Source organism: Populus alba, chromosome 9, assembly GCF_005239225.2.
Source record: "Populus alba chromosome 9, ASM523922v2, whole genome shotgun sequence".
Taxonomy (NCBI): Eukaryota; Viridiplantae; Streptophyta; class Magnoliopsida; order Malpighiales; family Salicaceae; genus Populus; species Populus alba.
The window spans coordinates 799,475-823,987 of record NC_133292.1 but is presented as its reverse complement, the minus strand read 5'-3'; the positions used below and the strand labels follow the sequence as shown (position 1 = coordinate 823,987).

At 34.0% G+C, this 24,513-nt stretch overlaps 1 protein-coding gene across 1 annotated transcript; it reads left to right on the top strand.

The window, feature by feature from the left end:
- Positions 1–346: 346 nt before the first annotated feature.
- LOC118034618 (uncharacterized) lies at positions 347–5,726 on the top strand. Its single transcript, XM_035039957.2, has 7 exons — positions 347–636; positions 715–755; positions 851–914; positions 1,118–1,288; positions 4,342–4,413; positions 4,925–5,100; positions 5,186–5,726. Exons 1-7 carry the CDS (start codon positions 481–483, stop codon positions 5,301–5,303), a joined length of 798 nt encoding a protein of 265 aa, XP_034895848.1. The 5' UTR covers positions 347–480; the 3' UTR covers positions 5,304–5,726.
- Positions 5,727–24,513: the final 18,787 nt, after the last annotated feature.

The following is a 24,513-nucleotide window of genomic DNA, read 5'->3' as shown; positions in this document are numbered from 1 at the left end:
TTAAGGTTTTAGAATAAATCTAATAAGGTCTCATTTAACATTGTAGTCCAATCATAAATTTTTTTCAGCTTTAAATTATCATTTTTTTATTATTTTTTTGGATTTTTTAATATACTAATCTTAAAAAATAAAATAAAATATTATTTTAATATATTTTTTAAATAAAAAATATTTTTAAAAATAATATCTGCAGTACTCTAAAACTGGCGGTAACAATGATTTCAGATTTATTAAGGTGGAATCCGTTAGTGGAACCACAATTACATGATTACATCCAATGACTCGTAATCCATTTTTTTTAATTAATATTTAGCATTTTTGTTTTTATAAAAAAAGATGTCAGGCATTGGGCCTAGGGTAACTCAAGGCAGGTACCACCCATCTTCGACAAAAACAAGCAATTGAACTTCTTCCGGTCATTACATTTACAGAGAAAGGAAACAGAGAAACGCAGCATCAAGATAACGAAAGAAAGAGGAGATGTTGAGGCTAAATCGATTGATAAAGCATACAAATAAGTGGACTAGAACTTCGACTTTTTTATCATCTCAACAACAAACACCAGCCGTATTTGATTCTTCAGTTTCTTGCCAACATTTTTTTCGAACGCAAATTCGATTTCTTGACATTCACAAGGCATGTATGCTACTACTCCTGTTCTTGATTTCTTGATTCCAAACATTACCTATCTTTCATTACCCTTTATTTTTGCAGATTGGAAACAAAGCAGCTATTGAAAAAGAGCGTGCCAGACTGTGAGTTGCAGTACTAGAACTCCATGTTTTGACTTTTTTTTTTTTAAATTACTCCTTATGCAAGTAATTAAGGGCTTAGATGTGATTTAGGGCAGTGCAGATGAATTGAATAGAGGGTATTTCGCTGACATTTCTGAGTTTAAGAAGCATGGCGGTAAGGTAATATTTCTTTTTTCTTTTTTCTTTTTCTATTTCTTTTTTTGTGTAAATGTGGTTTTTTAAGAGAACCCCATTTTTGTTGGGTAGATGATGTGCATTCTTAACATGGAAAGTTTGTATTTTGGATTTGTGGTTTTAATCTGCTGTGCTAGATTAAAGGCATTTCGTTGAAGTTTAAACTTTTGAATGGTTGTTAAATGTAGATTGCAGTGGCAAATAAAATTATAATCCCTGCAGTAGCGGCTGTGAAATTTCCTGATGTCAAAGTGAATTATTCTAATGGTACTTCCTTAAAGCTGCCCATCAGGTCCGATGGAAATGTGGTCGGTGCAGATGCAACTTTAATGTGTCTTTCATTTCGAGCTAGCTCTCAGGTATGGGGTGGAGTTTGTTAATTTATTTGATGTAGGACAGTTTGGATTCGTATCTTGTGAAGGAGTTTTAGTAAGCTACACTTTGGTGTAGCTGAAATTAGGGTAGATTAGAACCTTGTTTAGAAGAATTTAAAAGGAAGAGAAGAAGAAGATCAAAGCGTTCACAGATAACAGAAAGAGAGAAAAGTTTAGGCTACAGCCCTCAAACTAAATCAAAATACTTTGATGTGCAACTTTCTAACAAACAATTGGATGTAAGTGATGATTGGTTTACTAGAAGTAATGAAAAAACTAAGAAAACAACAGCACGGAAAGAGGAGATGGAGAAGGAGAATATTTAAATCGGAAGTGACAGGTACTTGAATTTATATTCCACTTTAGAACATGAAGCCTTTTTCTGTTCAAGAACATTAGTAAGCCAATCTACTCTAATAAAGAGGGGTGGAATATCTCTCTGCTTTTGAAGAAAATGTTTAGCACATACTTTAGTTTTACAGGCACTCAAAATTTGTTGGCAGTCCGGACTAGTCAGTTAGTGTTTTTTATATCTCTCCATGCTGTACAATCCACCCATTTCCAAATTTTATTGGATGGATGGTGGTAATGTTTCCTAGGACATATTCTTTTTAAAAATCAAGAGGGGCATGCTTAGCTCCTCGCGGTATTTGTGTATGGACTTTAGAGGGATCCTGTTCTTTTTTCTTCTTGTAAATCTTTCTCTTCTCATCTTACTTTGGCTTTGAAATCAACTTCTTTCTTTTATCTCAATTATAGTTGGAAAACCAAGTGTTCTCTGTAGTAAATCGTTTTACTTGTATGTCAGTACTTCATGATATTGACACTAACAAGTTGTCATTGGTTAGGATAAGGAGCTTCTTGAAGCCCTCTATTCCGGTATGTGTCATATGTTATGATAGTAGATAGGTACCTCTCCATTTCTCATACATCACAGTTCACTGAGATCTATGACGCAGGTTGTTGTCTGGTTGTGATGAACCACTCCCAGCTGAGTGGAAGATATATTTTTTTTTTTGCACTTGGTGGGTTTTGGGAGGACAGATGGCAAGAGTTTGTGGAGATGTGCCTTCTTGTAGTTGTCTGGAATATGGTGTTTATGGATGGAGAAACGTCTAGAATTTTCAGTAATCTTATCCTTCTGAGGCAATGGTTGATGGATAGGATTGTATCTTTTACCTTTGTGCCGTGTTACTTGTCAATACTTGATTGCAGCATATGCTAGATTGATAGAGGGAATGCCCTCTTGGAGGAATATTTTAGTTATCGCCCTGCCATAGAAAGAGATCAGTTCTTCCAATCTTGTTTGGTTGCTCAGATTATGGCTATTAGTATTGAAGATGGTTACATTTTAAAGCTCTGGAAACCCCATCTTTATATGTCTTGTCATTGCTTTCTTTCTCCAAGCCATGTAAGGCCTGTTCAATCTCTGCAGGTGTAGTTTTGGATGCTACTTGGGTCTCTTCCCTGCTGTGTGATATGACTCAAAAGTGTTTGCCATGTCTTTTTGGTTGTGATAGTGACCTCAAACTGTCTTTGGTGGGTTTTTTTCAAACGGGTGTGCTCTCATTTTCATGTCATTTGGGGAAGTTTCTTTAGCAAAATTTCAGGGAGAGACTTTCTGTGGTTTTTCATTCTTGGAGGATTTTCTCTCATTATAATCCAGTTTTTAGCTGCTACTACTACAACCTTCCTTTCTTTCAATATATATATATAAAATAACAATTATTTTCTATGATGCATGTCTAAATATGATTACAAAAAATTAAGGGTATATACCTTCATATAATTACCTCAAAATTGAAAGTCCAATCATTATATCAAAAGGAATTCTGTGTAACTCAAAAATTTGCCAGTATGCTACAATCACTTATATTCGAGTTTAGTTAGTTTGGATAAAGTTGGGCATAGTTTGATTACATCCTATTGTGGGGTAATTGGACTCGAAATCAAGCCGCTTCTTCCTCCTTGAACCATATTATTATATTTCTTCATCCTGTTTAACCCACTTAATATTTTTCTTTCAAATAATGCCTAAATTAGCATGACATCATCCATGTTCAGACAAGCAAAATGTTCTATAGTTCATTTCATGTTGGAAGTATCTCGAGTGTTTCCTTCATCTGGCTAACTTCTATTGAGATGATACATTCATGCAGTATCTTCACCCACTCTATAATGCAGTATCTTCATCTGGCTAACTGCTATTACTTTAGGCACAAATAAAGGAGGTACAAATAATTACTTTAGGTACAATGAAGCTTATGTCTAGTATGTTTGAACAAAGAACATTTGGAACATTTCATATCTGTGCAGAAGAGACATTTTCTTTTTCACATACTGTTTGATCGATTACATGTGAATCAATATTGGATCTACTGGTCTGAGGTTATCAACAAAAAGGATTGTTCCAAGTCACTTTCTTTTTGTCCAGGTTACTTTTTTCTTTATTTTGTCCAAGTTTTTCTCTTTTGTCTTACTCACTTCCTTCTTTTTTATTTTGAGTTTGGGGAATATCCCCAGTCATAGTTTTGCAATCCTTATCTATGAGTTGAAAGGTCCAAATGATCAACTCTGCAATCTGCTGTTAGAACCAATTCATGGTAGTTTGACTTGACAATATTAGGCCAGGCACCGTCTTCTACTTTGTACTTTTGGCACAATTCTTAGCTAACCTGTTTGATAAAGCCCTGTGAGGATTGTAGTGAGAACAGGTTTAAGAGAAGCAACGAACCAAGTCCTAAGTGAAGAATATTAAATCCTATCATGGTCAAGTTCTATTCTCCAAAATAGGTTGTTAAACATGGATTGATTCACTTTTGTTGACAAAGGGGCTGTGAAAAATTAGAATTCCACTGCATGCCAACTAATTCTCCTTTTTGGCAGTTATGAGGATAATGCCATGAAATTTCAAGATTATACAATATTGCAAGACCAAATTACTGGTTGAGGCTATGTTATAATTATTAATTCTATTGGATAAAAGGCCTTTTGTTAAGTTTACTCATGCTAAAAGATAAATTTTCTGTCATTGGCAGGAAATGATTAATTCTTGGAGCATGCCTTTCCTCGAAGCATTTCGTGATGCAAAAAATGTTCACCTATATGAGGTACTAAAGTGTAGTTTCCTTCAATTTCTTGATTTTGGTAACGTCTAATTGTTGGATTGGGCATCAAGACATGGGACAAAATTTATCATATATTTTTTTTCCTTTTTTTTTTTTTTTTGGGAAGGCAGCAAGGATAATACAATTGTTGCCTCCTGAATATTTGTGTGTGCCTCCAATAATGTTTTCTTAGCCAAAGTGATTGTTCAGCGCACATACATAAATTGGCAGTAGAAAATTGTAAATCCAAGATTTTTCATCATTATGATCCATATCTGGGTGAAACAACAAATTACTGCTAGATCTTGCCCCATCCTGGCTTGCCCTAGAAAATACCAAAAGGTACATCAATATGCTTGCTGAAACCTTTGGAGTTGATATAATTTAGCTGAGAACATAAGATCGATGCCAAGGGGCATAATCTGATTTTTGGTTTTCAGGTGTTTCTTGTAATTGAGATTGTTAATATTTTCCTCCTTATGTGAGTTGGTAATCAAGATTTCACATTTTCCAGGTGTCGTTTATAGACTTGTGGTTCTTATGTTTGAAACCAATCAAGAAAATGCTACTTCGGATGATGAGGAAATCAGATACTGATGGAAATGATGCACTTCAGAAGCAAATTGTTTATTCATTTGGTGACCATTATTACATAAGAAAGGATCTCAGAATATTGAACCTTCTCACTGGGTTCGAAAGCTTTACATTCTTGTTTATCCCTTCGCTAGCAGAGAGTCGGTTCTAAAAAATGCTTCTTCTTGTTGTCATTCTACAGGTATATTTTTCTACTCGACAAATTTGGAAGAATAAGATGGGGAGGCTTTGGATTGGCCACGGAAGAGGAATTGTCCTCCCTAGTTTCTTGCACGTCATTACTTTTAGAAGAGAAATGAGGCAGTTGATGCACCATGTTTTGTATCGATTTTTTTAAGGATTCGTGCATCCAGAAAGTTCGAATCCTTCTTTTCTTGATAACTTCAGAGTTATCCTTTAATTCCATTGTCAATGGTCCTATTTGAGAGGCAGAAAGAGCGCATATCCCAGTTTGGCTTTACATGACAGCAAATATTGATTTCCTTACAATTGCTGCAGTATCACTGGCCTGTGAAACCTTTTGAAACTGCATGTATTGTGGGAGATTTTGTTTTTGGCTATTATCCCCAGACCTTTTGAAACTGCATGTAGTGATTTGAGTCCCCCTGGAGCCTCTGTTTTGTTTCAGAGAAGTAGTTTTGAAAAGCCTGCAATGTTGAATAGCCTTTATATTTACAAAACCCGAGGACGTGAAGAGTTGAATAAACCGTATTTGTGTTCAACATTTTTGTTTCTTTTTTCCTTATTATTTTACCGTGAATAAGTTCCTCTTATTAATTTCAAAATTTGAACCCTTCGATCTTGTTGAGAAATGCATTTAGGGACCTGTATACCAAGGCAGGGAATCCTGCCTCTCTCATTCAAACTTCAAAGGCACCAATTATAAGCCGATATAGACAAGATATGGTCTGATCACGTATTTACTCTAGAGCAGCAATGAGTAGTTAGAGAGCCTAAGCAGAGCAACCGCGGTAAGTTCACTAAAGGACAAAGGCAGCACCGTTCTTTTCCGGGCATCAATTCGACTTTCTCTGCACATGAAGGTGCACAAGTCAATGGTCCACCAAGAATGACTCTTAAATTCTTTCACATTCCACAACCAAAAGCTAAAAGAATTTACAAAGGAGAAACAACTATCAGCTAAGCACTCTGACTTGTTCATTTCCTAGTCAAAAACCAAAGGAAGCTTTCTAAATTTAACCTGAAACGAAGCTTTTTACCCTGTGCAGTTCCCTCCATCTGTGAATCAGATGATGCTTGAAATGAACTATCTGAAAATATGATATGCTTTGAACTGCTCGGTGCACTATCAATGTTTTTAGCAATGCCTCTGCAGCATCAAATTCATTGCCCTAAAGCATCGCATAGTTCGTCTATTCAATTGCTTCCACGTCGACCTGACATTATGGATATAGTCATGGGTAGTCAGTGCTCTTTCTGAACAGGTAATGCTGACACTCTGAGACAACACTTAAACTGCCTAGTTGGACAGCTCTGGCGCGTTTACACCTTATAGCTGCCACCATGATAGTGCCTACATACTTTTATTGTTCGTAAAGGACCACAAAATCCTCCGTTGCTGGTAAAACCGCTCGGCTGACGCCATACTTGTGACGCTTCCTTGATATCCCTAACAAGTCGATCTAAAGCATTCAGATAAGCCTGAGGAACACCAGGATCAGTATGAGGTTTATTTCTTTCCTCTCCACCTGGGGATAGACTTGTCAACCAATCATCAGAATAGTAATACGGAGTTGGCTTATATGTAGGACTACGTAATGCTATCTCCATCTTTTCCCATCCCATAGCAACAAGGTCTAGTTGGAACTTCCTAACACAAATTAACACCTCTCGACAAACACGCCCATGGGGATCCCAACAGATCATTCATTTTTTGATGGACTTCTACTTCCCCTATGCAGGCCTTGTTTGAATCACAATACCGGATCCTGTCCTATATTGGCTTAATACACATCAATGTGATATTGAGCATCTCCCAAACGTCATCATCCGTAACAACTTTCTTTAATTCTCCATGCCCCATACTTGAGTTCAACCTACCTTTCTTAAGTTCACCCCATTCTTCACTCAAAACCAAGTTTATCAAAGCATTCTTTACTGTTGACATGTTGAGTTGTATGATTAATTATAGAAACTAGATCACATTTTATATTTTGTAACCTATTACTGTCTATTCAGATCAAAATCTTGTACAGTATTATTACAACTCTTTAAAATAGGATTGTTGCCTATTCAGAGTTCTACCTATGTTTTTCCTCCTACAAGGAGAAGAAGAGATATGAAAAATTCAGCTTGTAGACACCATTGTTTTCTATATGGTATTGGAGTCAACATTATTAGTGTCAACATTATAGAACTGATCAAACACGAATCTCACATTTTTTTTTCTTTCTAAAAGTCATAAATAATAATTATATGACGAATCTCCACCTGATTGTTCTCCCGTTCCACAAAATAGCCAAGCATCACCCATTATTATTCACCAAGACAGTTCTGCATTCCCTACCAGCATCATATTAGATGAAAGTAATTATCCACTATGGTCTCAACTAATAGAGATGCGCATTGGTGATCGTAACAAAACCGGATACCTCATTAGTGAAGCAAAAAAACCCAAACCCGAAGATCCCATGTTTGCAACATGGATCACCGAAATTCAAAAGGTGAAAAGTTGGCTTATTGATTCAATGAGTCTGTTACTGATGCAACGATTTATCCGTCTATCCACAACCAAGGAAATATGGGAGGCTGTGTCGAAGACCTTCTATGATGGCTCAGATGAAACTTGTCTGTTTGAATTAAACCAGAAGTCTTTCTCTATCAAACAAGAGGGTAGATCTGTGTCAACCTATTACAATGAACTAATTGCTTTATTCCAAGAAATCGATGACAGAACTGCTTCCCAAGGAGAGATAGTTGAAGGCGTGGTCCAGTTGCATTCAACAATACATCGACTTCAGGTTCATATATTTCTATGTGGACTTGATTCTGAGTTTGATAAAGTCCATGAAGAAATATTACTCAAAGATCCAAAACTAGACTTGGAGAGTACATATGCCTGTGTAAGGATGGAGTTTCAGCAAAGAAAAATAATGGGGAGCTATCGATCAATTACTAAACACTCTGCCATAATCACAAACCAATCTCGTTAAGGACCAACGTTTGAAACAATAAAGAACCGTAATCATCCATCTACTGGAAAATATACAGGTCTCGTATATGGGCATTGTGGTGAATCGGGTCACTCAAAGCAAAGGTGTTATGAGATCATTGGTTATCCTGAGTGGTGGGATGTCTCAAAGAAACCAAGGAAGAAATTCATAGGAAAGGCAATGATGACCATGGTTGAAACTCAGCCTATTATTGATGATAAATTGTATCCTACTGCTAATGTTGCTCACTCAAGTAGTGTTTAAGGTAAATGCATTCTCTATAATTTCTAAGAATAATAATTGGATTATTGATATAGGAGTATCAGATCACATGGCTAAAGACATTGGTCAGTTACAATCCCTTCACTTTTCCACACATTCCTTTATTTCCACAGCTAACGGCAGTACCTCTCCTATGTTGGTGAAGGCATTATCATCTTGACTCAAACTCTCACTTTAAACTCAGTCCTAGTTGTCCCATCTCTTAAACATAATCTATTATCAGTTGGCCAAATTACTTCTGCTCTTAATTGTACTGTAACCTTCTAGCCTTCATTCTATGTTTTTTAGGACATTCTGACTCGGAACATTCTTGGTTATGGTGTTAAACGAGGCAGACTCTATTATTTAGAACTTACAGAAAATGGAGGACAAAAATTCAGCCAAGCGTATCAAACTAGAAGTTCAGATACAGATCAAGCAACAATATGGTTATGGCACCAACGATTGGGACATCTTTCTTTTGGGTATCTTAGAAAATTATAACCGCATCTTTTTAATGTAGTCCATGATTCGTAGTTTCATTGCAATGTTTGTGAGTTGGCTAAAAGCCATCGTATTATACATTCTGATGTATGAGGTCCTCTAAAAATTTCTACCATAACAAAAGCTTGTTATTTTATCACATTTATCGATGAATGTACTAGAATGACTTGGATGTCTTCGCTACACAAAAAAAGTGATGGTTTTACAGCATTTCAGGAATTTCATAGTATGGTGGGTACTCAGAATCAAAAACAGATTCATAGTTGGTTAACTGATAATGCTATGGAATTCCTTGATGCTTCTATTCAAAAGTATCTACATCAATATGGAATTCGTTATCAAACTTCATGTACTTATACTCCACAACAGAATCGATTGGCCGAATGAAAAAAAAATAGACAAATATTAAAGGTGGTTCGTGTTTCCCTCTTTAGCATGCACATGTCTCGGTACTACATACAAATGAGGAGTTGAGAACTTTTGAGATGAGATATTGATGTAAGGATTAAACAAGGATAAAACAAATATCAAGGTTAGAGGATCCACTAATGGCATTTCAAATAAGTATAATATAAACTCATTTTATTACTTAACTGGAAACCACATACAAATGAGGTTCCAATCAGATTATAAATTATTATCATGATTATATTAATTATCTTATTTTAGTAATACCATACTTTTAATTATTGTCAATAATTCATAATGTTAACTTATGTTAACAACAAATCAAGTTTTTTTCATAGCACAGGTGTCGGTTATACCATACGGTATGCTATGAAAGTGCCAAGTATTTGTTGTACCAAAGGTTGTACAATATAAATCTAGATTAATCATTTAACAAGCAAGGTATTAAGAATTAGTAAGATTTAAAGATAATACATGTTAATAACAAACTTTCTTGGATATAAATATTGAAGTCCATGTTGAGTTTATATTATATCTATTCTAACACCATTAGTGAAACCTTTTCACCTTGACTTAATAAACTTAGCTAAATATTGTGAAAAAGAGAAACATAAATAAACTAGATAAGAACATAGTTATGATGAAAAGCATAAACAAGAGATTAATTAAAGCAAAACTTAAACATTACAAAAATACAAAGAAAAAAAAAGCAAGAATATGATCTTGATCTAAAAATCAATATGTCTAAAATGTATGGCAAATGCCTCCTTTTATAGGCCAAAATTCGAAACTATTGATTTGATGACTAATTATTAAGCAAGTGGCCGCCTCTTGACTTGCTGACAACCATTATCTTCTTGTCTGAACAAAACGTCATTGTTAACATCATAATTTGAACAGATAATCTTCAGGAAAGTTCTGGGCATTTGTCTCAGTTTTCCAACAAAATAAGAATGAGCTTATTTAGACTTTTAGAACTCGAGATATGGGCTTAACACTAAACAATGTTTGGGTTGTAGGACATATTCTGACTTCTCTTTTGTTGCTACAATTTAAACTTGAAAATAGCCGTTTTGAATCTTAAACTTTTCATGAAAGTTTTAGGCCCATGTCTTAGCTTTTCTTCTATATAAATTAGACTTAAATCCAAGTTCTATAGCTCCAGTTATGATCCAATAACTGAGTGGTGTTCTAGTTTGAATTAAACCATCATCTCTTCTTTAAGCTTAGACCTCTCTTTGTCTTCTCAATTTCAATAGTTAAACAAATCAATCAATCATTTGAATTGTGAAACATGCTTGCATTTGAAATGAGCATTTACAATAAATTAAAGATATCTTATATTATTGTACTTTCTATTATAAAACATGCTTAAGTTAGGGAATTTACTGATACTTTAAGTGTTATATGATGATATAAAACCTTGATAAAAATGCACTTTTAAATACTAATCAAGAAGCTGTAAAGTTTATTGTTTATATGATCAATTAGACACCCTCTCAAGTGATAGATTTTCAGACACTGCAATATCGTATGCAATCCTTACTGTCCATCCCGCACCTTCCAAATCTTGAGCCTATAGTGTTTGGGTGTATTGCTTATGTCCACATTCCAAAGGTTTTATGAACTAAACTTGATCCATGTGCCACTCAATATGTTTTCGTTGGATATTCAGACTTACATAAAGGGTAGAGATGATATGATCCTCACACTAAAAAATTACATGTCACCTTGGATGTCTCATTCCGTGAGACCGAACCATTTTATTTAGAAGGATGATCCACTGCTTCTTCTTAGGAGGAGTAGCCTAGCAAGGACCATTTGCTACAAGAGAGCGATAGTAATGAATTTTTTGAGCTCGAAGAAATGACTAAAAAGCTTAGGGGTAGAAGCACTGATAAAGAGTCACCAATAAATATAGAGTTGCCTTTGTTAACACCATTAACCAACGAATCACCTCAATATTAAATCCCAAGTACTCCTACAACTCATATCTGATGAGTCCAATGGATTGACTGATATTTCTCATGTCAATCCGAATAATACAGCCCCAAGATGTTCACAAAGATCCAATAAGGGTGTCCTAAAAAAACAGTATAAACCCGATCATAGAGTCAATGTTCAATATCCAATCAATAATTATGTCTCTAACCATGGGTTGTCTGAATCATATGCACTCATTATTAATCAATTATCCAATGTATCCATTCCTAATAATGTACAGGAAGCTTTGACAGTTCCAGTGTAGGCCAAAGCCATAAATGAAGAAATGCAAGCTCTGCAAAAGAACTCTACTTGGGAACTTGTCTCCCTACCCGAAGGAAAGAAAAAAATTGGGTGTCGATGGGTGTTCACTATGAAACTTCTAACAAATGGCAGCATTGATAGGTATAAAGCCCGGTTGGTTGCAAAGGGATATACATAAAAATATGGAGTGGATTATCAAGAGACATTTGCATCGGTTGCCAAGTTTGACACATTCCGCATCCTTATATCTATAACAGCTAGTCAATAGTGCCCTTTGAAACAGTTTGATGTTAAAAATATGTTTCTCAATGGAGACTTAGAAGAAGAAGTATATATGGACTTGCCACCGGGTGTGCATTTTGAAAATATAAGCAAAGTATGTCGGTTGAAGAAATCTTTATATGGGCTGAAACAATCTCCCAGAGCTTGATTAAGGTGGTTCTCCTTTGCAATGAAGGCATTCAATTATAAACAAAGTAGCTCATATCATACTTTGTTTATAAAGCACAAAAATAAGAAGGTAACAGTTCTCATTGTTTACGTGGATGACATGGTGTTGACGATCGATGATCCAAAGGAGATGACGTTGTTATAGGAACATTTAATTGTTGAATTCGAAATAAAGAGCCTTTGACAACTCAGATACTTCTTAGGAATTGAAGTCACCAGTCACCAGATCAGCTCGCGAGATTTCTATGTCATAACGAAAATATGTGCTTGATCTGTTGACAGAAACTGACATGCTTGCTTGCAAACCAGGATCAACCCCCATGAACATCAATCAGAAGCTCGGTATCTTTCTTAATCAAGTTCCAACGGACATAGGCCGCTATCAACAGTTAGTTGGTAGACTAATTTATTTATCACATACAAGACCGGATAAGCCTATGTTGTCAACGTCGTAAGTTAATGTATACATGCACCTAGCGAAGAACATTTGAACGCAGTGAACATAATTTTAAGATATTTGAAAGGTACTATAAGAAAAGGTTTGTTATTCTCAAAACATGGTGTCTCTAGCATTGTATGATATATAGATTCTGATTGGGCAGGGGATCAAACGACCAGAAAATCTACATTCGAATACTTTATTTTTATCAATGGGAACCTTATTACATGGCGCAGTAAGAAGCAGAAAGTTATGGCCCGATCGAGTGCAGAGGCAGAATTTTAAAGCATGACTCATGGTGCATGCAAATTATTATGGATTTAGCGGTTCCTGACAAATTTAGGGATTCACTATGCGGATCCTATGACTTTACATTGTGATAATAAGGTTGCCATTTCCATTGCGTATAATCCTGTCCAACATGATTGCACAAAGCATGTTGAAATTGATCGTCACTTCATTATAGAAAAATTAGTTCAGAAACTCATACAATTTCCATTCGTCCAATCAGAACATTAGTTAGTTGATATTCTTACCAAGACAGTTTCAAGGAAGGCATTTTATGGAATAATTAACAAATTGGGCATGACCGATATTTATGCTCCAAATTAAGAAGGAGTGTTGACATGTTGAGTTGTCTGATTAATTATAGGAACTAGATCACATCTTGTATTTTTTAATCTTATTACTGCCTATTCAAATCAAATCTTGTATAAGCAGTAATTATGTGAATCTGACCAATTATAGGATTCATATCAAATCTTGTATAATATTATTATAATTCCTTAGAATAAGATTGTTACCTAGTCTAAGCTCTCTTTATTCAAAGCACTGTCTATTCAGAGCTCTGCCTATATATTTCCTCCTACAAGGAGAAGAAGAGATAAGAAAAATTTAGCTTGTAGACACCATTGTTTTCTACATTTACCTGAAAAATGTAGTCTCGTACTATATATCGTTCATTTTTTAGCTTCTAAATTTGTAACATATCTGGTTCAAGATAGGCTAGAAAAATATAAAGGGTGAGCTATGGTTTTTTATGTAGTTCTTGATACCCTTACCCAAACTATAAGTCCTTGCAGCAAATGATAAGCTTGGGTTAATTGACTTGACAATCTCTTTCAGCAAGAGACTGAGTGTGAGCAATGCACCCTGACCAAAATATATAAAGATATGTCGTTTTAATGATTTTACTAGCAGTTCTATTAGCAGATGTATCGTTAGACAAAATTTGAACAACATTATATGCACCTACAGATTCAATCGCCTTCATCAAGCATTCAACAATGAATTCACTTGAAAAGTCTTCTGTGAAACAATCAATGTTGGTGATAAGTATTACCTCACCTTTCGAAACAACCATTACTTTATCATGTAACCCCTTCTTACTGTCTTCCTAATCATCCAAAACAATAAAAACTCCATATGTTGGCCATTTTTGTTTTCTCCTTGGCAGCTCATAACCTATGGGTGCTTCCTTAAATGCTCTCACCATATCAACCCATTATGGGGACTTCATGGCATTAGAAGGACTCTCATTTCCATAAAAAAATCTTGTAGTGGCTTTATTTACTTCATCTTTAGGAAATATTGTATACACATTAGTAATTTCTGTCTGTTAATCTGGAGAGATATTTGAAGTTGGTCTCTTCACCTGTGAAGTTGGAGTGGTGCTCGGAAGAAGTACTTTTCTGATGCAACCACTAAAAACTCCACTTGCTTGATCTTCTTACCTTCTCATTTTTTTTTCTCTTTCCTCCTCCATAACTTTGAACAAACAGCCACTCCTTATGGCTTTTTCCCTGGTGACAACCCAATTAAGTGAGTCCTAATTCAACCATATGTCCCTGTATAAGGTTGATCAGGCAAACACATAACGCAGATCATGTTATAAATCCACTTGTTGGCATTTTGTCTCTGAACATGTATCATATTTTTTTAGTGGGGCAATCAACTCTTTAGCTGCACCCACCCTCATTACCTTCGTTCTTATCCACCTCTGGCGATGACTCTTCTTGATTTTGTTCTTCCATCTTTTATCTTGAGAATAATGCAGGTTGGCACAATCAATAAAAAAGTCCTGACATTACAAAGGTTAATTTTGCAAAAATGGATTTTTAATTAAAAATATATCAAAATAATATTTTTATTTTTTTTATTTTAACATTATCACATTAAATTATGGGAAAATATAATTAAAAAATATTAATTTAATACTTAAAAAAAAACAGTTTAGAAAATACTTTTAAAAAAGGTTGAACATATTACCAAACAAAAATGACATACAATAATAATAATAATAATAATAATAATAATAATGATGATGATGATGATGATGATGATGATGATGATAAAAAAATATCCACTTCACTGGTTGTAAACGAAGTGCAAATTAAAAACATATTCATAAAGGGATTGTTTTCTTCACGGAGGAATGATATAAAAAGTGTAAGCATGATAAAAAGAAAAAGTTATGCAACATGAGATTGATTTGAAGCTGGTGAGTCCAAGGAAGAATAATTGTTTGCTGAGAATTAAATACATTTTAGCCTAATTTACATGTGAAGGCAAAATATAAATAAGTAAGGAAGTAACCGGTAAATGTGATTTACAGTAGAAACCAACTATATCCTCAAATTAATGATCTTATTAGACCTTGCTGACTTTGTATTATCAAAATTCAATTTTTTTATTAGCTATTAATTAGTAGTAAAGTATAAAATTGATTTTTTTTTCTTTTAGGAATGATAAAATTGGGACTTTATAAAAACTTGAAAAGTAATATTAGAAAATTATAAACTATAGAGATGGAATCTTAGTGAACTAATAATCTATTTTTATTTTTGAAATAAATAGAAAAAAAATGATGTTAAGAGGGGGAAATTGAAATAAATAGAGTAAATTTGCTCTTAAAAGTTATTTTTGGCACTCTTATATGGTATGTGATATGGTTAGGAGTTGGGATAAAAGAGGAAAATTTGATTTTCAGAGAGAATTCGGGTAAAAGAATGAGGGAATTAGAATTGGGTTCCTCATAAGGATTGTAGTTTTGGATGTTGACTAACTAAGATGATTGGTCTTACTCAATTTGGAGCTATAGAACTCTAATTATGAGTCACTAATCGAGACTGAGTCGTGACAGACCCTATAGAGCAGTAAGTCTGATTCGTTGACAAGTAATTTCAAGTGTCTTAGGGGTAGAACTCGGTTCTCCTCCCTTCAGAAGACTTATAGCCCTGTGTTTTAACTTTCCAATGAGACCAACCTTGCTTAAAACAAAGTTCTAGAATTTCGGATATAGTTAAAAATCTCGGGGTCTATAATTGCTACAAAGATAGAGTTTTAGGTCAATCAAACTAAAAGTTTTGAGAAGACTAGTTTTGAAGAACATTTCCTTTATTTTTACAAACTTACTACGCAAAGCACTTCACAAGTCTTTGTTTCGTAAGTATTATAAGGAAGAAGCATTTGTTGTTACCCATTTTTGGACCCCCACATAAACTAAAAGAAAAAAAAAAGAGAGAAAATACAAAAAAAAATTGAAACAAATGTTGGAAGAAAATAAAAAATATATATATCAATGAGAAGAATATACTAGAATGCCCAGTAAATTGTCAAAGACTGGTTAAGGAAGATCAAAATATACAAGATTGAGAAATTTGGTATTTTATTTTTTACTAATAAAGGCTATATTGGCAAAGGAAAATCCACTTTTGAGGAAGGAAATTCAAAATTAGATATTCAAGGACTTAATTGAAATTTCTCAATGTCTAATTGAATTTATTAAGGGCTTAATCACAAGAAAGATTAATTTTTGAAGTTAATTTAGATTTTAATTGGAAGAAATTAAAGTCTGGTGTTGAATTGTAATTTTTAAGAGTTAATTTGGTCAAATCAGGGACTTAATTGCATCAATATTAAAGTTTGATGAGCAATTATGGACTTGATTGTAGAAATCCAAAGCTAAGGACCAAACTGAAAAAGACTCGTGAATGTAGGATCTAAAATTGATCAAATCAGGAGCCAAATTAAAGAAAATATAAGTTTGTTAGTCAATTGAGGGTCGAAACGCAAACTTCACTTGTTTCCTTGTTAATTTCATTGTCAATGAGTGCTCTCTACTTAGTAGTTTAAAGTTTGTACAACCCTAAATTTTTTTGTGTTTTTCCCTTAATTTTGGTGAAGAAAAATCTGAAATCTCCCCCCTCCTTTTTCTTACCTTGTGCAGCTAACCACATGGAGAGAATGGGGTATTTATCGTCTCATTCTCTTTTAATTATACTTTGGCCCATTCTTCCTTTCTTTTACAATTTGGTGATAACTCTTTTCTTTTCTTTTTCTTTAAACAAACCCCCTTAGCAATTCAATTATTTGAATTTGTACATCAATGATCTACTTTCCCTTTTTCCATTTATATTATTTTCAATTTAAGTAAAAGTTTATTCTCAAGGGTTACATACTCCTTTTCTAATAGAAATTTCATCCTTAAAATTTAAGTCATGTACCTATATTGGAGAATATATGCAGATATTTCTCCTTAATCTCATATTCCCTCTCCCATGTCTCCTCTTCTATCTGAGAGTTTCTCAATAATGCTCTTTGACACGACCAAAAGCTTGATGTCTTCTCCCAAGTGCAGGAGTGTCGAAGTAATAAATAACCCGGCAAAACCGGGGTCGAACCACAGAGAGGTTAATTGTATAAATTATAAATAACAACACAAAAACAACAACAATAACAATAATAATGATAATAATAACAATAGTAGTACTAATAATAATAATACTCAGTACGTGGCGTTGTTATACCTGAGAATGATCTAAAAGATCGGGTCACAGGTTTCCAGCCTATATACTGAGTTTATGAACAGATAATAATAATAATAATAATAATAATAATAATAATAATAAGTAATAGTAATAGTAACAGTAATAAAGAAGAGAATGAAGAAATTAATGAGAACTTTGAGTTGGAAGATTAATGTAAGGATTAAACAATGATAAAAACAAATGTCAAGGTTAGAGGATCCACTAATGGTACTTCAAACAAGTATAATATAAACTCTTATTACTCAATTGGAAACCACACATAAAGGAGGTTCCAATCAGATTATAAATTGTTAACATGATTACATTAGTTATCTTATTCGAATAAAGCTAATACTTGTAAATGTTGGCAGACATTCATGATTATAACTTATGTTAACAACAAATCAAGTCTCTTTCATAGCTCAGGTGTCGGTTATACCATACAGTATGGGCTATGAAAGTACCAAATATTTGTTGTACCAAGTGTTATACAACATAAATCTAGATTAACCATTTAACAAGCAAAGTATTAAAAGTGAACAAGATAACAAATATAAAACATGTTAGTATCCAATGTTAAGGTCCATGTTAAGTTTATATTATATTTATTCTTACACCATTAGTGTACCCTTTTCACCTTGACATAATTAACTTAGCTAAACATAATGAAAGAAAGAAACATAAATGAACAAGATAAGAACATAAATGAGAAAGAGGTTAACTAAGTAAAGGAAAGGAAATGAAGTGCATAAACTTGATATTAATGAAAGCAAGACATAAGCAATACAAAGAGAGAAAGCAAGATCATGATCTTGATCTGAACACCAAGATGCCTCAATACATGGTAAGTGCCTCCTTTTATAGGCCAAAATTTGGAACTATTGATTTGTTGACTAATTGATGAGTGGGTGGCCACGTCTTGACTTGATAACAATCCTTATCTTCTTGTCTGAACAAGACGTCATTGCTAACGTCATAATTTGCCCAGAATCCTCAGGAATGTTCTAGGAAATTGTCTCAGCTTTCCAACAAAAAAAAAAGATGAGGTCATTTGGACTTCTAGAACTCAAGATATGGGCTGAACACTAAATAGTGTCTGGGCTGCAGGACAGCTTCGGACTTCTTCGTTGTTCCTATAATTTGGACTTGAAAACGGCCTTATTTGATCTTGGTGTCCAAATGAAAGTTGTAGGCCTATGTTTTACCTTTCCATCCATATAAAATGGACCTAAAACCGAGATCTAGAGCTCCAGATATGTTCCAATTACCGAGCAATGTTCCGGTTTGGACTACACCGACATCTCTTTTCTAAGTTTGGCCATCTCTTTGTCCTTTAACTTTCAATGTTTAAACTCATCAATCAATCCTTTTATTTATGTGATAGTCCTGCATTTAAAATGAGCATTTACCATAAATTAAGGTATCTTATAATATCAAACTTGTTATTATAAAACATGCTTTCGTTAAGGAGTTATTGATACTTCAAGTGCAAAATGATGATATAAAACCTTGATAAACATGCACTTTTAAGTACTAATCACTCTCACTATTGGAACTCATTTATTCCTTAACACCTTTTCACCCCAATCTAATACTTTAATTGGTTTTGTCTCCAATGCCAAATACCTTTTTGTATTTCTATAGGAACCTGTAGTAACATTTGTGAGGGATTTATCTTTGCTTTCCACAACAAAGACACATGAAACACATTATGAATCTTATCAAGATATAAGGGCAATTCCAACTAATAAGCAATTGGCCCGACTCTTTCTATAATTTTAAAAGGGCCAATGTATCTCTGGGTGAGTTTTCCTTTCATTTTAAATCGAATGATGGCCCTTTCAAGGTGCCACTTTTAAAAATACATAATCTCCTACTTGGAACTCTAAATGCCTTCTCCAATTATCCAGGTAATGTGTTTGCCTATCATAAGGTTCCTTTATTCTTTTCTTGATTACCCTCACCTTATCAGTTGGCATTTGCACTTTCTCAAGTCCCAGGAGTTTCATTTCCCCTACTTCATCCTAATAGATCAGGGTACGTCATTTCCTCCCATACAGTGCTTCATATAAAGTCATACCTATAGTATTTTGGTACCTATTATTATAGGTAAACTCCACCAAAGGCAAGAAATCTCCCTAATTTTCTCCAAATTCTAACACACATGACCTTAGAATATCTTCGAGAGTCTGGATAGTTCTTTCAAACTGATGATCCATTTGAGGGTGGAACGGTGTACTTAGGTTCACTTTAGTTCCCAATGCTCGTTGTAGACCTGGCCATAACCTCGATATGAACCTTGGATCTTGATTTGACATAATAGATACTAGCACCCTATGAAGTCTGCTCACCTTGTTCACATATAACCTAGCTAACTTATCCACTGAATCTATTATTTTCATGGGTAAAAACAAAGTAGACTTTGTTAGCCAATCCATAATCACCCATATAGCATCATTACCCTTCTTACCCGTTGGAAATATTGTTATAAAATTCATGGTAATGTCCTCTCATTTCCATTTTGGGATTGATATTGGCTGCAATTTCCCTGTAGGCCTTTGGTGTTCTACCTTTACTTACTGACAAATCCTATAGTTTGACACAAATTCTGCTATTTCTCTTTTCATGTCAGGCCACCAGTAATATCCATTCAAGTCTCTATATATCTTGGTACTTTTGGGATGCGTTGCAAATCGAGATTTATGGGCTTTTCTCAACACTTCATCTTTCAATGTCTTATCTTCCAGCAAATAAAGTCGCCTACCCATTGTCACTAACCCCTCTAATGAGATTTGAAAAGGTTTTTCCATGCCATTCACCTTTTCCTTGATCTTTCTTAGCTTACTAATAGAAAAGGCATAAAAACTTGATAATAGAAAACTTTATGAGTCAAATGCATTAGTTACGTGAGGTGGAAACAAAATTATTAACCAGAAGTATAGCTTATGATTCGACTTAGGAGGAGTCGTGAAATGTAGGAAAAACATAGGAATGGGTGTCTTGAGAGAAAGGGGGAAAAAAAAGAAGGGATAATGGAAAGTTCATCTAAAAATCGTTGATAAAAAGTGGACAGATTCATCACCTTGATTCTAGAGAGGATTCGGGCCTAAAAATGATAAACTTAAAGGAAGGGATCTCATATAAGTTATAGCTTGGGGTGTTAGCTTTCCAATAAATCTAACCTTGTTTAATTTGGAGCTTTAGAATTCCAGATATAGGTAAAATAAAAATAGCAGTCAACTTTGGGGTTGATAATTGAGCTTGACAAATGTGAAATTGCATAAAATTAAAAGTCTTGAGGTAATTACAAATACAATTAAAAGCAATTGAAAGAACATGGACTAAATTGAATTTTTTCCAAATCCAAAATTAAGAACCTTGAATGTGTCATTCAGACTTAATGAAGATAAGGTGAATGACATATCGTTTGTTAGCTTGCACCTCTATTTTGACAATTTTGGCTAATCGAGTTGGAAAATTCAAACATATAAATATGGAGTTACAAACCTCCAAACTAAGTATGGTTTGATCCAAATGAAAGGTGTGCACTCCCTCTACCAACTTCAGGTGGTCTCAGATAATGATAATGTCAAAATTGCTACCACGAGGCCTCGAAAGTGGGCAATTCAATCAGCTTTAATAGTGCAATCATTATGTAAAAAATGATATTGTTTTGATGTGTTCACATACAAAGGCTTCTAAATGGGTTTTTATTAAGGGTTTACAAGACTTCCCTGAAGATCAGAAGGTTAGAAATTTATTCAAGACCTCTTAAAATCCTAGTAAAACCCTATAAATACCCCCTTAAGATCAAGATAAGAGGCTGGAAAAAAACAGGGAAAGAAAAAAGAAAAATATAAGGGAAAAAAAAGAGAAATATTAATAAAAAAATATAAAGGTAGAGGTTCAAAAGCCTCAACAAAATTTTTCTTCAATTTTATAAGTGTGTTAGAGGCAAAAATTTCTAAAGAGAAACCAAGAGAGAGTAGTTGTTCTGGGTACACATTATAGACCAAAAAGCAGGTCCTTTATGGCTTGCTTTTCTTTTTGTTTTTTTATTATTTGTTTTGGTTTAGATTTGTAGTTATAAGCATAAAAAAAAGGTTTGTAATGTTTAAAAAATGATGTTGCATCCACCTCTTTGTTACCGTGTTGTTTTATTTAATGATGTTCTTTTGAAGTAAGCTTTATTCTCCCATATTCTTTTTAATTACCCTTGTAATAAACATATAGAATGTGAATGAATAATACATGTTCTATTAACTTGGTCATGATCTGAGCTAGTGACCAAGTTGTATGGACTTGATGAAGCACAACCCACTTACAAATAAAAAGGAAAGCATGTTAGGCTGTTTTCTAGTCCAACATAGGTGAATTGAGTTGGGCTTGGGCCTAACCAGGTAGTTTGGGCTTGAGTCAAGACCCAATAAAGCCAATTCCAGGGGGTTGGGCTAAGGCTAACCCAGATTTAAAGGTGTGTTTGGCACATTCTTTTTGTGAAGAACTTAATGCATTGTTTTAGATCCTTAGGGTGTGTTTGACAAACACACCCCAAGAGCTTTCCTTTTAATTTCAGGATGCCCTTATTTTTGTGTTTAACGAAACAAATCCTAAAAAGCTTCAAAAAATTCTAAAGAATTCAAGGATCATTTTGAAATTATATGTGAGTCGCTCGCTTGTTTTTCAACTTTTTTTGCTTAATATCGAGTTGTATACTTAAACTGTAAAATACAAACCAGGTATTAAAAATACCTTATTTATCTCTGAAATTTCAAAAAAAAAAAAAAAATGGATATCATAATTATTTTATGATTATCCGTTAGGGTTTAGCCAAAATGTTAAAACTCTCATAACAATTAATTTATTTAATTAGTATTTGAAGTGTTAGAGAATTATATAAATCATATTTTGGGACCTTACCTAATAACTTAAGTTTTTAGTTTGAGTTGGTTCTTTGACGAAATCCTACCCACAATGTAACACGAGCCCACTTTCTAATGACCTCTAGAAAAACAAAAATTCACCTTTTCATAGTATACAATATACTTAGTTGTGTCTGGTAATGGATTTAAAATATATTTGAAAGTATTTCTTAAAATGTGTTTGAATTGAAAAATATTAACTTTATTAAAATTAAAATTAAAATCATAAACAATATTAATCTAAACATATCTCTATCTAACAATTAATAAAAAAAATATAATTTGACAAAAAAAATATTGTATGAAGTCTTTTTTGTTTTGATAATCAATAATATCGATTAATATTTTAATTTATTTGGGCTATGTTAAGGAAAATAGGCATTTGATATTGAATGTAGTTGTGGTTGTTTCCTCGGCAAAATCTTTCTCCTTGTTTTGATTGGCAGAGCTCTAAATTGTAAAGATGATGATGTCAATTTATAAGAATTACACAATATATAATTGTCAAGAAAAACATTTCTCATGTTTGTAAATGATGTTTCTGTTAATGTTAATAGACTATATGTGTGATGATGTCAAATGTAGCTAAGCCGATGGAAGATGAGTTCTTCCTGGAGGTTAGACCTAAGAGAGGATGGTCATTCATTTGGGCGAGTCTAAGAGAGATGGTCATTATCTTGAATTTAGTTGACTGTTAAATCCAGGTACTTTAGACTTAGATGACTGCCAAGTCTACATGCTTTAGGTCTGACATATTTGTTAAATCCACGTTACCTTGGACTTAGCTAACTGCTAAGTCCAAGTGTCTTGGACTTGACATATTTGCCAAACCAACGTTACCTTAAATTTGGCGGATTATCAAATCCAAGTTCCTTGGACTTGGCTAACTATCAAACCCATGTTACCTTAGACTTGGTTAACTGATAAGTTCAAGTACCTTGGGCCTGGCATATTTGTCAAACTCACGTTACCTTGGACTTGGTTGATTACCAAATTCAAATATCGAGCTTGGCACACTACCAAGCCCCCTTACTTGGGGCATGCTTATTTCCTTGGATATGCCCAAAAGAGAAAGGTCATTAGTGTTTTTTAGGCCTAGTAAAAATAGTTTTATCAGTAGCCCCTCAAGTTTTTATGATATTAATACACAAAGACTTGTAAAAATACTCGGTTGTTATAACGAGTTCATTGAATTTTCATTGTGTGAAAATAGAGGTGGAAACCTTGGATGATATACTGGAGAGAAAAAAACATGGGAAAAAAGCATGTATTTAAAAATATTTCTAAATGGTCAAGGGGGACCCATCGGAGGAAAGCAACTCACTTTAGAGGAATTCCTACCTCAAAACAAATTGAGTGTTGATCATATATTTAGAGAATTTCTAAGTGGGTGGTGGGAACTCAAAAAGGGTGAACATATGCTTAGAAATTTCTAAGTGAATATAGGTTCTTTGGAGAGTAGGAGCTAGCAGCTTTCCATTATTGTCATGAGGCTTAAGAGGCCTCCACTAAGAGTGGTGCACATAGCATTAGAGAGACTACATCCATCATTTAGAAATTGGTACATATAACATGGGGGAGACTACATCCATCCATTAGAGATTGGTACATATAACACTGAGAAGATCATATATATCCCTTAGAGATTGGTATATATAACATTGGGGAGATCACATCCATCCCTTGAAAAGTGATGCATATAGCACTGGGGAGATCACATCCATCCCCTAAAGAGTGATGTATATAGCACTAAGGAGAACACATTCATCCCTTGAATATTGATACATATAGCACTGTGGAGATCACATTCATCCCTTGAAGTCACATATATCTTTTGGAAATTAGTGCATATAGCATTGGGAGATCACATCCATCCCTTAGAGATTGGTGTATGTAGCATTAAGGAAATCACATTTATCCCTTGGAGAGTGGTAGGGCTACCGTCTTAAGTGACTACCTAGAGAAAATAAAAAGTCATTTTGAATAAGCATTCATATTTAAAAAACATTTTTATCCAAGATTATACATCCTAAGGTGATCTAAGTGATAGGTATAAGAGAGGCTTTTAGGAGCAAACATCTTATGGAGGTGGCACTAAGATGTTAGCTTTGGGTACCCTAATTACTTCATTTGGAAAATCATTGATATTGGTTGTCCTTGTAAAAATAAGAAGGTTTATATCGAAGTAAACTAGCGTCTTCAACTGTATATGATTTTTCATAAATTGATTTACTTTTGATAAGCTTTTATCTGGTAAAACATAAGGTTTTCTCCAGAGGGCATGTTCCCTTACTCCT

Coding starts and splice junctions, on each gene's coding strand:
- LOC118034618 (XM_035039957.2), top strand. CDS start 481: ATGTTGAGGCTAAATCGATTGATAAAGCATACAAATAAGTGGACTAGA. Junction 1,289..4,341: donor CATTTCGAGCTAGCTCTCAG/GTATGGGGTGGA, acceptor TGTCATTGGCAG/GAAATGATTAATTCTTGGAG. Junction 5,101..5,185: donor ATATTGAACCTTCTCACTGG/GTTCGAAAGCTT, acceptor GTCATTCTACAG/GTATATTTTTCTACTCGACA.